Genomic DNA, 15,870 nt, shown 5'->3' with positions numbered 1-15,870 from the left:
TCAGTTGTTTGCTGAACGTTTGCTGTGACGCAGAAAGACCTGTGTGCGTTTCCCCGTGTGTGCTCACCTGCAGCCGCCGTCTGCAGCTGCAGCTGTGCTTCACAGTCTCCTCGGATCCTCTGCATCTCCCAGTGCAGCACGCAGTGAGGGAACCGCCCACCAACCTGCCAGGACGACACAAGTGCACGTCGTCAGGGTTCCTCCATCAGTTCAGGTCTTTGTGTGGCTTCAGGTCCTGCAGCTTCATTCTTCCAGCGGGATTCAGGAAACTCGTGAGAAACAGAAGGGTAATAGAAGTTCAGTTCAAAGCTCTTCCAGGGTTAAATTGTTGACTTTTTTTGGACTCAGTTTTTGTTCTGTCAGTGTTAAAATTCAAAGCATCCGTTTTTTTAAGTTGAAAAAACAGCAACTGTTTTTTTTCTAACAAGAATATCTGATCAAACATTTTTTCAACACAAAACTCATTTGCTATTGAGTGTAATGCTACACTATGCAGCGACCAAATCTAAATGAAATCTAGTGAGGCATGTGCTCCATCTCTACATCTGTGTAGGCGGTCAGAGCTAAACCCAACCAGACCGCAGTCCGTGCAAGCGGCACGCCAGCATGCCGCACTAAAGAAAAGAGACAAAAAAAAGAAAAGTTTAGCAGAAACTAAGCAGAAAATGCAAGAAAGCAAAGTCAAAGTGCTGCTTCTCAGGGCTATTTGTGGGAACTATTCCAGGCTACAAAGCTTTTGTCAGCAAAGACTGGATCAGTTTTCAGGGACTGAAGTGTCACAGTCTCATGACGGATCTGCTCCTCTAACAACACCTCACATCACTCTGTACACGCTCACTGTCTTTCAGGTTCAAGCCTTTGTAGCAAAGCCAGCAACACACATTCCTGAGGGTTTAAGATGACTGCTCAGACATCTTTGTTTGTTGATTTGGAGGAAAAAACACAAAAAGAACTTCAGGCACAAACTTGTTCAAGTAAGAGCAAAAGTTTGTTCTGGAATCGTCTGTCAACAGAAAAGGGCCAAAGGGTCAAACTGTTACTCTGACTGAACTGTAGTACGATATCCTCCCATAGGCTGTACTGGTTCTTCTGTTGCTGTTGTGCATGGAAGCGTAGCACCAACATCCTCTAGTGTTGAGTTTAGATAGATTCAGGGAGTTGGATGGATGCTGCTGTGATGTTAACTATACTGAAGGTGATGTCCTAAAAAACATGTCTGAAAAGGGGTTTCCATTTTATTCTGTCAACAATGAACAACATTTTTATATTCCTCCAAGCATCCAATATCTACAAAAGCCACGCCCCTTCGTTTCCCGAAGTGTTGAACCTTGGGGGCTGCATGCGGGTCAACGTGGCCACCTCACTCTTTGTTTGCCATTTAATCTGTGGGAAGCTGGTGTGTCATGTCTTTACATCAAACATATCATGTGAGCTCCTCCTGGCTGAAGTCTGTTCAAATACATTTTAGCGCTGAAATGAGTTCTTGTTTTAAAAAATGTTAACATTTGATAAAATAGCTTCTAGTCTTAACTCAACTATTTTTTTCCAGATTATGCCATCAGGCACATTTTGACCAAGGCAGAAATTTCATACAATTGGTTTTGATCTGTAGGTTTGCAAAAAATGACACTTTAGACATTTTAAAGATGTCAACACTGATTGATCTCTTCTCAAAGATGCCAAACCTTACACACAACCATACAAGAACCCTTCTACGCGTGTTTACAAGCATTCCAGCCATTGCTTCAGTGTAAACGTGCGTGAATGTGCATTTCAGGCTTCTGCATTCAAAACTCTTGAGTTCATGCATTACCACGCAAGTTTCTCAATTTCTCAGTTTCAACCAATGTCGGGCTCTACGTGCACTGCATGTGGTCACTGAACGCGTGTTGCAAATTAAACCTGGTTGAACTTTGACCAATCAAGGTCTCAGGGACTCAACGAGAGATTTATAATTGTGGTTTGTGTTCGGACTGATGTTCATGACACCAAGTTATTCATGTATCAAAATAAAACTGTGAAAGAAAAATCCTGGAGCGAGATTCACCAGACTCACACCGCTTTGACATTTAGCACCAAGCCTCTTCCAACTGTAGATGGTTGACTCGTGCCAGTAAACAGTGGAAAACGAAAAGGCAGAATAAGCCCCTCCTTACTTGTCCAGTGTAAAGAATATAGGAGAAAGTGACACAAGATTTGTGCATGACTGGACAAGCACCATGGGCTAAAAGTGCTTTGAACTTACCCTCTTCCTCATATATTCTCTTATTAGGGTGATGGGGGGGGATTCAGCCTGCGATGCACCTTGGGGGGAGGAGCCACTTGGCAGTGTTCCCCCTCCCATGGTTGCCATATGCAATAGGCCCCTCCCCTCACGGTTTAAATTGCACCTTAGACATGTAGGGCCCTTGGTAGGGGGGGGGGGGGGGGGGGGGTGCTTGAACATCACTGCCAGCAAGCAGCAGATGTCCTTTTAGTGCCCCACCCGCCAATTTTAACTGTACCATAGAGATTTAGGGCCCCTTGGTGGGGAGGGTGATGGGACATCACTGTGAGTAATCAGCAGATGTCCCCTCAGTGCCCTACCTGCCAATTCTAACTGTATCCCATTAGTTCACACACCCTTTACCCTTCAAAATATACACTCCAACACAAACACACATACATGCACACACCCTCACAAACACACACACATGCTTTTCACAAGGAAGGTGGGACCTCGGACCATCTGTCCACCACCCATCCCTGGTAGGGGGTACTGGGCCCTCGGCAACGGCGGCCGTGTTCCCTGGGTGCTGGCTTCCTGGGCCTGGCAGTCCTCTCTCCACGCAGCGAGAGGGATTCCTGAGCTTTCTGGCAAGACCAAGATCACATTACATCTGAGCCTGGGGGTGTCCGTGTCCCTGTGGTGTGGGTTCTGGTCCTTGGCCCTGAGCGCTGGGCCTCGCCAAATTTCCAACTGTGGGCGAGCCTGGTCGGGCCATGTTTACAAAACTTCTTCTGGACCCCCTATACCCCTTGGTGTCCTATTCCTGGGCGGAGGTGGCTGGCCCCTGCCTTGTTGCTTTCTGGACCAACCGTAGGCTGGGTGGGTGGCTGCCTGGAGCGCGGGAAGGTTTCCCTTGGGGGGTTCTGGCTTGTACCTGGGGTTGGGGCAGGGGATTGCCCAGAACTCCTGGGTGGGGTGCACGTCTGGGGCTGTGGGTGCTCTTCTGGGGAAGGGCCCTGCGTTGGGTGCTCTCCTCGTTGGGCTGCAGCCTGTTCTCTCTGTCCCCCCATGCCTCCCTGCTCTCGGGCTTTTTTGCTGGCCCTGGCCTGGGTGGTTGCGTGATTGAATGAAATGTTTCACACTAGTTGGTTTGAAAGCATAAGTATGCGTGTGTGAACAATATTTGTATTGTGTACATGTTGACATGTGGACATTTTGAGGGTACAACTTGGCTCTTTTGACCACAGAACATAGTGAAGCAGCTGTTGGGAAAACTGGACCACAGCCAACATGAAAGCATCCTGGATGACAAAAGTCTTTGCTTACTCGCTCTGCGATGTCTTTGGACGGGAAAGATGTCAGTCTGTCCTCAGAAGAAGTCCTCTAAAATAAGGCAAAGGTTTTCTTGGAGATCTGGGGTAAATGCTGGTGACTCCAAAGGCCAACATTCTATGCCCTGCAGTTTACTTCCCATGTTTTTGTGAAATCCTTCATTTTATTTTACTCTACAAATAAGTCACGATGCGTGAAGATTATTGAAGTTTGAAACAATTTAAATATTTGTCCTGGTGTTACATTTAGACCCATGATGGCGTTCTGCATTCATCTAACAAACACTTTCTGTGAGTCTATGCTTTTTACAATTTTTGGCAGCCCTTTAAAAAAAAAGGTACAGTTGCTATGACAACATGAGAGATTGGCTAAGTAGTAAAAAAAGTTTCATTAGCAATTACACAAACACTTTTGTATGCATTCAGTGGATCGCATGTAAAAGGAAAAAATCATATTTTCACGTTTTTGATTCTCTGTATGCTTCTGAGTATGAATTCATGCTTTATGCTTTAGGGTCATAGTTGAGCAGAAACTGAGCTTTTTCATCAACTGTGTCAGATTTATACCAGAAGTGTTAATATCTGAAGAAATCGGGCTTTTCTCCACACCTGAACCTGCAGTTTGACGCATGAGGCCTCAGATCTTTTCCAGCTCGTCTATATTTAGCGGCATGTTTGTGCCATCAAAGAAGAGCGAGAGGCGGAACTTTCCCAGATTGATCTGAGAGCAAACGCTGCCTCACATGAAGCTTTCAGCCGCTCCTCCAGACAGATGAGCAGCTGAGCCCACACATCCGGTCCACATTGATTTTGTCTTTAGACGGAGGTCTAGACGTGTGAGTTACGGTCGGGTTAATCGTTTCAGAGTGAAGACACAAAGACAATGCATTGATGTTTTGTTTTAAAAGCTCTCCGCCTGCAGAAACTCCAGAACTGAACATTTTTAGGCCTGTTTATGGATAAAACTTTGAACAATAAACATCAAAGAGAATGTAGAACAAAGAAAAAGGATTATTTTCTGGACAGAAACTCTGCAGGAGCTTCAAGCAAAGCATCTGAAATAAATCTGGGCCTGATTACGTAAAACCATAGATTTATGACCAAAAAGACTTTTTGTGCAGAGACTCCAGGTTAGGAAATGACAAAGGTCCTCAGGTTTCTGGCTTCAGTGCAGCAGAACCAGAACTGGGTCTGGGGTGGAGATGGAAAACTTGTTGGACCTGAAAGTTTCCTCAGCAGAGTCAAAGCAGGAAGCTGATGGACATTTACACCGACAGGAAACATAAAGCTGCGGTTTAGCTTGTCGTCGTTGCTTGATGGATTGTTTTCGCCTGTTCTCAGCTGCATGAGCAGAAGTTCAGCAAACAAAGCGATTTGAGGTTTTCACAGTTTGTTCCTGTGTTTTCCAACCACAGGCTGCACGATGAGGGAGGGCTCACTTCGGTGGAGTGTTTATTAACTTTAATTGTGTTTGAAATCACCATCATTTAATCAGTAAAACAGAAGCAAAGGTTGATTCCTCCTCCATCAACAGCATGCTCCAATATCTAAAGATGAAAAAGACATTAAGCGTTTTCATCTTTAGTTATCCACAGTTTTCTTCATGTGAAGTTTAAATTGTGAACAAATGAAAAAACCTTTGGATCTTGGAAAGCGAACCTTCTAATCCCCTTAAATCCTAAGTGATCAATGATCTGCTGGGAAAAGGCAGAGACACTTCTTGTGTTGGTGGAGTTTGTGGTGATGTTCTGTTAAAGTCAGCCCCACAGTCTCTGGCCGTGCAGGACCCTCATAAAACAATGTTGACACTGAGCCGTACATTTCAAAAGGAACTCAGATGATCTCCCCAAGGTGTCAGCTGAGTGCTGTCAGGTCAAATCCACAAAAATGCTGTTTTTTTCCCCCTCATCCCATGACCCGGGGGTGCACATCCACAAAAAAAGCTTCATTAACTCCAGAGATCATTCATCATTTGAGCTGTTCCTTTGCCCCTGACTTACTCTAGGAACACTTTCTCTGACTTAAGTGTACTTTTGGAAGACTCACATTGCCTGTTGGATCTTCTAAAGAGATATTTTTTATAATCCAGTCGAGTTGTTTGTTAATACATCCAAACTCCAAATGGAATGGATCTGGTTCTCAGACTGAGAGGAAGGATGCAAATGAAGCAGCAGCAGCTGCTGGCAGGAAGGAGAATGATGACCGTCTTTCTCTCAGACAGCCTGCAGAAACGTTCCATCATAAGGTGAGCATCGTTTCTGCCTGAGGCAAAGAACCGGTTCCAGAAGGAGCGGCACTTAGAGACAGGATCCACAATCATTTACCTGAAAGACGTTTTATAAATCTAGCAGAAACACCTCAAAAAAGTGACAATGCAATACTTTAATGTTAAAATTTTATAACATCAAAAAGTATAGACTGATATGAACCCACTGTTACCCATTACTGCTGTTATAAAAACAGAGAAAAACACCTGGATGTTTCTGTGAGGAGGGGATGGATAAAAAACAAAACCGGTACATTTGATGTGAGGTCCACATGGAACTTTTGAAAAAGTAGATAAATGAACAACAGCTTCGTGTTAATAGTGTTAAGTCTGTTAATTGACTGAAAAAACTGACCGTGCAGATCAGGGCCAGGAAAGGCAGGAGCAGAGGAAGCCGGTGCGTAAAGGAGCGCATCTCATCCAGCTGGCGGTTACAGCCTCCCAAACGGCAGCTGGACGCTCATCTGACCATCATCCTCCGCGGGGAACACGCGCAGCAAATGTCCTCCAAACTGCAGGAAACAAATCTGCGAGATCAAGACGTAGATATCCGCAGATGGATCCGATTCTGCGCTTGGCACGTCACTTTACGCACACTTTCAGCGCAAATCTTTCAGCACCAGCAAAAGCAAAACTTGTACTGAAATCATTTTTTAAATAAAAGTTTCAGTAAAACAGTTGTCTATGATAGACAGAGAGTGACCTTAACGGACGAATCGGCTGCAGTTCTGAGCAGAGACCGAGAGGAGCGTAAAGATGAGCAGCAGCTGCCAAATGAAAGTCCACGCACTGCCACGCACGGTACAGGCAGGGAGCAGCCGCAGCTGCTTGTGCTCTGAAGCTGAATGCAACAGTGCCCTCACGTGGACAAAAGAGAATTTACAAAATATTCCGAAAAAAAGATCTGCAAAAAGAATCCAACTTCTGCGACACTCAGAAGCTTTTACTGTAAAGGCTTCACCATTGGTCCGAACATGTGAGAGGAAAAAACAAATGAGAAACCACAGAGATAGATAGATAGATAGATAGATAGATAGATAGATAGATAGATAGATAGATAGATAGATAGATAGATAGATAGATAGATAGATAGATAGATAGATAGATAGATAGATAGATAGATAGATAGATAGATAGATAGATAGATAGATAGATAGATAGATAGCAGTTCATATCAGGCAGGTTCATCAAACAGCCTGATGGCTGAAGGGACAAATGAGTTCTTGAAGCGCTCTGTCCTGCAGCGCAGTGAAAGGAGCCTAGCTGGGACCAAAGTAACAATTTGGATGATCCAGAAGAGGAAGAGGAGGGACAATGTCCTATGGTCAGATGAAACCTCAATAGAAGTTTAAAGATTTTAGAAGACTGAATGCAACCATGTGAAATCCTCCTTCCATCAACATTGAAGATGAAACTTGGCTGTGTCTTTCAGCATAACAACCATCCCAAACACACGTTGCCCGGGTAACGAAGGAGGGGCTTCGTAAGAAGCATTTCAAGGTCTTGGGGTGGCCTAGCCAGTCTCCAGATCTCTACCCCATAGAAAATATTTGGAGTGACTTGAAAGTCTGTGTTGCCCAGCAACAGCACTAAAAGATTTCTGCTGTCGAGGAGATCTGCATGGAGAAATAGGCCAAAATACCAAAAACAGTTTGTGAAAACCTTGTGAAGACTTACAGAAAACTGCTGTCATTGCCAACAAAAGGTATATAACAAAGTATTAAGTTAAAGGTTTGTTATTGACTAAAAACTTATTTCCCACCATAATTAACAAAACATTTAAAAAATCAGGCAATGTGATTTTCTGGATTTTTTAAATCTAATTTAGTCTCTCATAATTGAGGTTTACCTATGAGGGAAATTACAGGCCTCTCATCTTTTTAAGTGGGGGAATTTAAACAATTGGTGGCTGAATAAATACTTTTTGCCCCACTGTATCAAATCAGAGAATAGTTCAGGATAGACCATGGAGAATATCTGACAGTTGGGTTATTACCGTGAAGGAGCGTCTAAGGGCAAAGATACCCAGTTTGGTTTAGTCTGTTTAGTTAGTTTAGCCATTACCTGTTGAATTCTATGACTTCGTGTTCTTCATGATTTCATGTTTATTGTACAATTACTGGTATGAAGCCCATTGAGACGACTATTGTTGTAAAGATCAGGCTATAAAAATAAAATTGAATTGATTTGAATTATTACAACTCATATAAAAAAGAAGAATGTGTGAAACTCACTGGAATAAAAAAAACATTTTTACCGAGCTTTAACCAACTTCAAGCTTCCAGACTTGGATAAAAGCAACAGTTTGCATTTGGATTTTCACAGCAATCAATGAGTCCAAGTTTAAACCATGACACTTCCCATGTTGCTGTGAATGTTGTAGTGATGCTCCAGCAGTGGATGAGCCTTGAAGTGAAGAGGGAGCATCAGAAAAGTTCTCTGCTGAAGGCTTCTGCTGTGTTTCTGAGTCTGTCATGAGAAAAACCTCTAATCTCTCTCTTGTTTAGAGAGATGAAGCTGCTCCTCCTCCTCTGGGAATGTTGGTCTGAGGAGAGGGAGAGGGTGTGCTGTGACATAAATCCAAGTTTCCTCTGAAGGTCACACAGCGCTCTGACTCAGGATTTAGACTCATTGGACAGTAGCTGCATAGATGACGTCTGCTGATCCTCTGAAGGCCGTGGACCAACAAGGATGAAAGGAAGCCGAACAAAACAATCTGTAAAACCTTTTAGCTTCATCTGAAACTTTGATGATGAATCAGCATCCCACGTTGTTATGGAAACCAGGTCTTTGAACCTCTGTTCTTAGCAGATTTGGTAAGTTTTGCGGCTATCAGCAGCAGTTGTTCTGCATGATTTAGTGCTTCTGTCTTCAGCTGCCAGAACGTTCCAATTCTATGATCGATCCTTTCTGTTCTTGTTTTAGATCTAGAATCTATGGAGTGATATTTATGCCACCACGTTGCACACAAAACTTTCCAAGTTGCAAATGAAAATATCAAATATTTGCTTTCAAATACTTTTTCTTTTGTTTTCAGTTTTTTTTTGTGCTTCCAAAAACTTTTATCTTGAATTTCTTTTTTTTTTGCATTCAAAAAATATTATTGCATTCGAAAAACTTCCCTGATTCATTCTGAAACCTCCAAAAGTAGAATAGGCTGATCTGATTCTGTCTAAACGTCCCTTCAGACAGGAAGCCCAGAATGCTGCTGCACAACTTTCAACACGAAACAGGTTCATGTGACCGGAAAGCACGTCTCCTTCTGCGGTTTCCGGATCATTTTCTAGTTTCAGTGCAAGATTTGAGTTCCTTTCAAAGCTCTCCAGTGTCTCTGGGCCCCTATAGTTGTGCACACAGGAGCAATCTCTGAGGTCAGAGGTCAGGAACAGCTCTGCCCTCCCAATCATTAACAGTTCATAACTTCATTTTTGCTTGAATTGTTTTAATGTCCCACTCTGATCATTTTTTGATCTATTTTCAAAGTGTTCCCAGTGGTCTTTTGATAATGATTATGCTGTTTTAGCCAAAATATTAAAAAACTAATTTTCTAGGACATACTTTCTGCAGAGCAGCAGGAGTTCATCAGAATTTTCCCCTCTGAGTTGTGTGTGGGGGTGGGACTGTTGGCAGGAAGTAAGCCAGCACTAATTTCCCATCATCCCTTTGTTTATTCTCTCCTGCGATAAACTATAACACTACATTTCTTTATATTTGTCCTCTATAATGAGAAAAAGGCTACAAAAACATGCTAAAAACACTATTTTCATAGCCGTGGGTGTCTAATCTTTTACTTTTTTAATTGATTCATTGAAAACTTTGTTCCAGTAAATAGGTTCCTTTTTGTGAGCTCGAGCAGCACCTGACACGGTTGTTTTTCAGTGACTTAAAGCAGACAGAATGGAGGTTTTTCCGTTTCAGCTTCCTTTTCTCCTCCATCCAGAGCTCCTCCGTCAGCAGAGAGGAGGTGTTCAGCTGCAGGAAGGCTCTGCCACACACGTTCTTGTCTCAGGCTCCTATGTGTACAGGTTTACGCTTTCAGATGGTTTTCAGCTCAGTGACGAAGTTGGAACAACGTTTTACCAACGTTGTGAGCCCCATGTTTGGAGATGAAGCTGCTGAAGAGACGAGGCGACTCCAAAGGGCAGCTGTGATGCTCTGAGGACTTTTGTGCTCAGAGGCCTGCAGCTTCACAGAACCAGCCTCCTCTGGGTTTTGGTTTATCCTCCATCAAATGACCAGGTCTTGGGTCCATGAGAACTGGACATCTATCAAACGTTTTTTTCCGCCCTAACTTCAGGATCATTTTTTTTCAAAGATAAATCAGACAGGAACAGATTTTGGTTCCTTCTTTTTTTAAACCATTATTTATTGCGTTAATTGAATATTTGGATTTTTTCAAAAAAAAATCTATTTTTTCCCCTAACAGAATTGTTGTCTTGCTTTGATCAAAAAAGGCACTGAAACTTTTGATCCTAACCAGAAAAAATGTCCAATAAAAAACATTTAAATCTCATATTTCCCCAAATCCTTCGTCTGCATCAGAATCCTGTTTTCTTACTTTTTTTCTCTACCACAGTGTGTATTTAAAAAAATAAGATCATGTTGCAACATTTAACAGTAGTAATCTTTTTTATGTGAAGAAACCTTCCTTATAATATTAAAGGTTCATTCAAATATGGCCTGCATCAAATATGATACGAATGGTTTTAATGTGACTTTAGGAGCTCTAGAAGAGAAACACGAAACTGCAATGAAAATGTAAGAAATTAGTGACGGAGCATGAACGCCATGAGTAAAAATGTATAAGGATGTCATCACTGCAAAGCCTTTTACCCAACAAAGTGTTTTTTTTTTTACTCTTTATATTTTTACTTCTTTTTGCAGGAAATATAATGTAGTGTTTTAAAAATGGCTTTATTTGACATTTACACACAATCCTAATAAATAAAACTACAATAGTTATTCAAGAAATGAAATTAATGAGTTTAATTTAAACTCTAACTCTACTATTTCCCCTCTTACCTGAGGTCTGTCCAAACCGGACATTCACTGATAAGTAGCAATTATACAAAACATAATCAATAATGTGCAAAATCCCTCCGTCCAGGCTGCGTTCATGCCCTCCCCTTAACATCTGAAATATTTTCCCAACTCATGACTTTACTACCCTGAAGGTGAATCCTGTCCTCCTTTGGTCTCACTCTGTTTCCTGACTTCATCTTCAGTCTCTGCAGAAGCTGAAGTCAAAGACTTCCCGCAGGTCCTCTGCTTGGATTTATCATAGACTTTTGTGTCATGATTTGGAGCCGTTCCGCTGCCTCCTCCCATCCCTTCTGCTTCTTGAGGGAAGAGCTGAAAGCATCAAACGCTAAAACAGAAGAACCAAGGGTCTCTCAGCAGGAAGAGCAGGCCACGTTTTAGCCAATCAAAGCACTTTATTGCACTGTATAGTGTGACGGCGAGCCGACAGGCAGCTCTTATAAAAGTGTCCTTTCATCTTTTCTTCATCATGTGTACAAAACGAGTCACGCACACTTGAACCGTACAAAATCAACACTATTTACATACAATACACACTCACACACCTTTGTCCCGCTCAGGCCCAGACACGCACCAGTCCTCCGGGTTCTGATGGGGTTCCTTCCTGATGCAATAAAACACGACCGCTACTTTGCTACCAACAAGCGTCTTCTGAAACACACCAAACACCTGGGAACCTCTGAGGATAAACCACGTGAAAGCAAAAACCTTCAGGCGTGCAAACAAGCCTCTAATTTCCCATGATGCTTTGCTCTGCTGTGGCTCTTTAAACTCTTCATAAAAGTTCTTTAGTTAACTCTGTTAAAATCTCTTCCACCCTCATGGGAGCTGAGGACAGCTTGGAGTCAGTGCTGCTGTACTGAAGCTCAGGATGTTTTTTACCCCACAGACCTTCAAACTAAAAGCCCCAGAGATGAGGAAAATCTGTGATGAAACTGCAGATCTAAAGATCATGCTGCCATTCCCACTGTTATGACCCTTCCTCTGCTTTAGGAGACTCCTCTATGTAAATATGTCATTCTTCTAATGTTTTCCTCTCTTTGCAGAGACTAAAGGAAAAAAGCTTCCAACCTTCAAACAGGTGAAGTTACTTGGGAACAAAGAACTTCAGCAAACATTTAGTTGGACAGATCTCAGATCTTTACAAGTTAGTTGATTTGGGGCTCTGTCCCCTGTACTTGCTTTTGAATAGACTTTCGAGCATCGTTGAGTTTATTATGTGTTTTAAGATCATCATCCAGTCAGATTGGAGGTCAGCTCACAGCTGGATCTTCAATGCTCATTTGAATGTTGGAGCACTTTCAATCATTTTTAGTTTTTTATTTCCAGCAGTTTTGAACAACCTTGAGTTAGTTCATCCTCTGCTGATCAACCTGGCAGCTTTTGCAGTTAATATCAGGTTTTGAACATTTCAAAACTATTTGATGAGTCAAATACCTTGAACGTTTTGATGACGATCAACTTTTAGATGTTTCAGCGTGCGTTAGCAACTCAAGTAGAGAGTTCTCACATTAGTTTGAGCAGAAAATGGAATTTCTTATGGTTTATGTCACCTTTATATTTGTAAACTGGACAGAATAATGCAGACATGTTTAAATGCTCATTGAATTCCTATGTTTGGTATGTAGTGACATCTAGCATGATTCTGCCAAAATGCAACTTAAGTAGTAACACACTCTGTTTCAAAGAGCTCAGTTCTTCTGTTAAAAACCGAAGGAGGTCAAATTGAAAGGAAAGACGTTTCTGCTGTGCACAGCTGGAGAGCATGAAGAAGCAGGAAGTGTCTGGGATCCTCACTGGCAGTAAAGAACATCCTTTGGGAGATTATTGCTACAATAAGAGCTTTCATGTAAACTTTTCTAGAGTTGTGTCAGCGTCCAGATTTTTTCCTGCAGGCACTCTCTGTCTATGAACTGACACATCAGTGCGTCTGCAAAGGGCTTCCAGGTCTTTCTGGAAACCTAAACTGCAGCTTTTCTGATATGAAGAACTTAAGGTCCTCTGACTGACAGAACTGTTGCAGCAACATCTGGATACTGTTACCTCCCCTCTGATGTCCCCAATAATTCATATTCACTCGGTGCCCTTTGCCTGACTTTGGGACTAAATTTCATGAGCAGCTCAGTGAAGCTGCTGCTCTGCAGTCATGAAGCTGCAGCTGTTTCACCTCTTTGCAAACAGAACAGACTTGCAGTCTTGATATTTTTTGTTTCCCTTTTCATTACATTTCAGAAGATTCAGAAGACCAACCTCCCTGAAAACAAGCACGGATGCTTTTGTCTTTTCCTTCATAAAACTTCTCTTCTAGAATAAAATCTGGTCTGAAGCCACGCCGACGTCCCAGTCAGACGAGTGCACACACACACACTCACACACAGACAGGGTGCGGGTGGAGAGAGCTGCATATAGGGGCTACTACACCTCATGTGTTTTAGGTACCTCTCCATATAGATTATTATGTCTATGTACAGTATTTATATTTTTACAGCGATCGGGATGCCCCTGCTCTAACAGAAAAAAACACAGATCCGGGATTCTTAATTTGACCAGAAGGAGGCGCCAACAAGCACATTCTCTGCTTTTCCACTCCCCCTAAACACAGTGACTCCAAAAAATGAGCTGCTGTAAGACATGGAAAAACAGCCCACACAACACAGGCAGCCAACCATCAGTCAGCAATGAGTCAATGATTAGTCATCGACCAGAAAACGATCAGTCATCGATTGCAGTTATCATTCAGTCAACCATCAGTCAACAGTCAATCTGTCAAGCATCAGTCAGGTAAAGATCAATTATTGATCAGTTAATGATCAGTTAACGATGAGTTAACCAGTCAGTGATCAATCATGGTGATCAATCATAAGTGAGAGATAAGTCAGTGATCAGTCTTGGATCAGTCAGTGATCAATCATGGATCAGTCAGTGATCAGTCTTGGATCAGTTAGATATCAGTCAGTGATCTATCATGGATCAGTCATGGATCAGTCATGGATCAGTCAGTGATCAGTTATGGATCAGTCAGTGATCAGTTATGAATCAGTCAGTGATCAATCATGGATCAGTCAGTGATCAGTTAGGGATCAGTCAGTGATCAGTCAGTGATCAGTTATGGATCAGTCAGTGATCAGTTATGGATCAGTCAGTGATCAGTCATGGATCAGTCAGTGATCAGTTATGGATCAGTCGTGATCAGTTATGGATCAGTCATGGATCAGTCAGTGATCAGTTATGGATCAGTCAGTGATCAGTTATGGATCAGTCAATGATCAGTCATGGATCAGTCAGTGATCAGTTATGGATCAGTCAATGATCAGTCATGGATCAGTCAGTGATCAGTTATGGATCAGTCATGGATCAGTCACTGATCAGTTATGGATCAGTCAGTGATCAGTCATGGATCAGTCAGTGATCAGTTATGGATCAGTCATGGATCAGTCACTGATCAGTTATGAATCAGTCAGTGATCAGTCATCACGAGCTGTCAAGTAGCGGGTACGATGACGAACAAAACCAAAGGGAGGACTAAAGTTTACACCATCTGCAGCTTCAAAAATACAGTACATTTTGATCTGAGGAACGGAATGAGGGACGGCGGTTTGGACAGCCCACGGGCGCTGGCTCTCCCACTGCAGCACACACACTCGCACACTCCAGCTCCAGCTACATGTTGTAGGCCACGTAGATGGGGTCCAGCTGGTCTTGCAAGAAGCCGTCGCGCAAGTGCATGCGCTGTTTCTCGCCGCGGGAGTTGATGGGGATGACGCCGACGTCCGTCACCACAACCACGCCCACAATCAGGTAGTGCTCCTCCAGCACAGCCTTGGTCACCATGGGAACCAGGTCCAGGGCCTCCTGCTCGGAGCCCTCCAGCTCCACCACCACCACCAGCAGGTTGGTCCAGGTGAAGACGGCGCTGAGGAAGACATGGGAACGTGAAGGAGATGTTTTCATGTTTACAGAGCTACATTTATATTCTAGTGAAGGGATTTGCCCTGCATATTTGAGGAAAAGCCTCCAAACCCACCTGACTCTGAAGAGTTATTCCACATTACACCTGAGAACGTCTTTTCCCACAAAACAGCTGCAACCAAAAGGTTAGCAGAGGTAGGCGGAGCGGTTGGCATGAGCCAGCGAAAAGACACCTAACCATCTGGAACTGAGTGGGGGAAAGATCTGGGTCTTATACTGTTGGAGCTGTGATGAGAAATCTGGCTGCAGGTGTGTAGGAGGTGGGACTAGTAGAGGAGGCAAACCAGGAAGTCAGACACTCCGCCCAGCTCATGGAAAGAGACAGACACAGGATCTTGACAGACTGTGGGTGTCTCTGATGAGGACGGTTTAGTCTGTTCTCTCAAAATAACTGAATTCAAATCATCTTGATCTGCTGCTGACTTTGGAACCGAAGTGCTCTTGAGCCTGGATGAAACAGGAATTCCTGGAAGTAAGCCATAAACTAAAGGTGTCCACACTGGGTAGGTTGAGGATTCCATGTTAAAATGAGGACTCATTTAGTGTTTCTGTAAATGGTGTGGACTTCTATAGCGCTTTACTGCCTTCTTAGCCCAAAGTGCTCCACAGTCACAGTCCCATCTATACACACACACACACACACCTTCACGCACTGATGGTGGTGAAGGTACCACAACCGTTCGGCCTGCAACTACCGTACGGGGTCCTTTCGACTGAAGGTAACGTCACACTTCGGAAACCCCATGGACAAACTACGTAGCGTGGAGATCTGCTCGGGCTCTACATAATTTCATTTCACGTTCCCTTTTGTAACCTAAAGTTATTTTCCCTCACAAATTGCGTCTGACAATATTCTTTGTAGAGATTTTGCCACAATCCGCTTGTTATTCTAGTTTAAGTTCAGCCTAGGCTGAAAATGTTGTTAGGACGGCTAAATGTTGTTCTTCCGGGTCCGTTCTGCCAATAATAAAGCACTGGGCGACAGATTCAAAAAATTATAAGTGAACATGCATTCAATAATAATCCTAACAATAATAAAGGCACGTTTAGAAGAT

The 15,870-nt window shown here is 43.0% G+C and overlaps 2 protein-coding genes across 5 annotated transcripts in view; both read right to left on the bottom strand.

Moving 5' to 3' along the window:
- Window positions 1-6,644, bottom strand: part of LOC101170814 (vasoactive intestinal polypeptide receptor 2) — a 44,297-nt gene extending 37,653 nt beyond the window's left edge. The window contains exons 1-3 of the mRNA XM_023950048.2: window positions 6,510-6,644; window positions 6,162-6,318; window positions 68-164 (exon numbers count right to left, since the gene is read on the bottom strand). Coding sequence (XP_023805816.1) covers window positions 68-164; window positions 6,162-6,221 — 157 coding nt within the window. The 5' untranslated portion in view covers window positions 6,222-6,318; window positions 6,510-6,644. The remainder of the gene's footprint in view (window positions 1-67; window positions 165-6,161; window positions 6,319-6,509) is intronic.
- A 4,577-nt stretch (window positions 6,645-11,221) lies between these two features.
- LOC105356645 (disco-interacting protein 2 homolog C) overlaps window positions 11,222-15,870 on the bottom strand; it is a 66,460-nt gene continuing 61,811 nt past the window's right edge. For all 4 annotated transcript variants that reach the window (XM_023950034.2, XM_023950033.2, XM_023950032.2 and 1 more), the window contains one exon: window positions 11,222-14,759. In XM_023950034.2, coding sequence (XP_023805802.1) covers window positions 14,507-14,759 — 253 coding nt within the window. In that variant the 3' untranslated portion in view covers window positions 11,222-14,506. The remainder of the gene's footprint in view (window positions 14,760-15,870) is intronic.

The sequence above is a fragment of the Oryzias latipes genome, chromosome 20, assembly GCF_053564925.1.
Source record: "Oryzias latipes strain Hd-rR chromosome 20, Olatipes_Hd-rR_3.1".
Taxonomy (NCBI): domain Eukaryota; kingdom Metazoa; phylum Chordata; class Actinopteri; order Beloniformes; family Adrianichthyidae; genus Oryzias; species Oryzias latipes.
The sequence above is the reverse complement of the archived record's forward strand: the minus strand, read 5'-3'. Positions and strand labels throughout refer to the sequence as shown.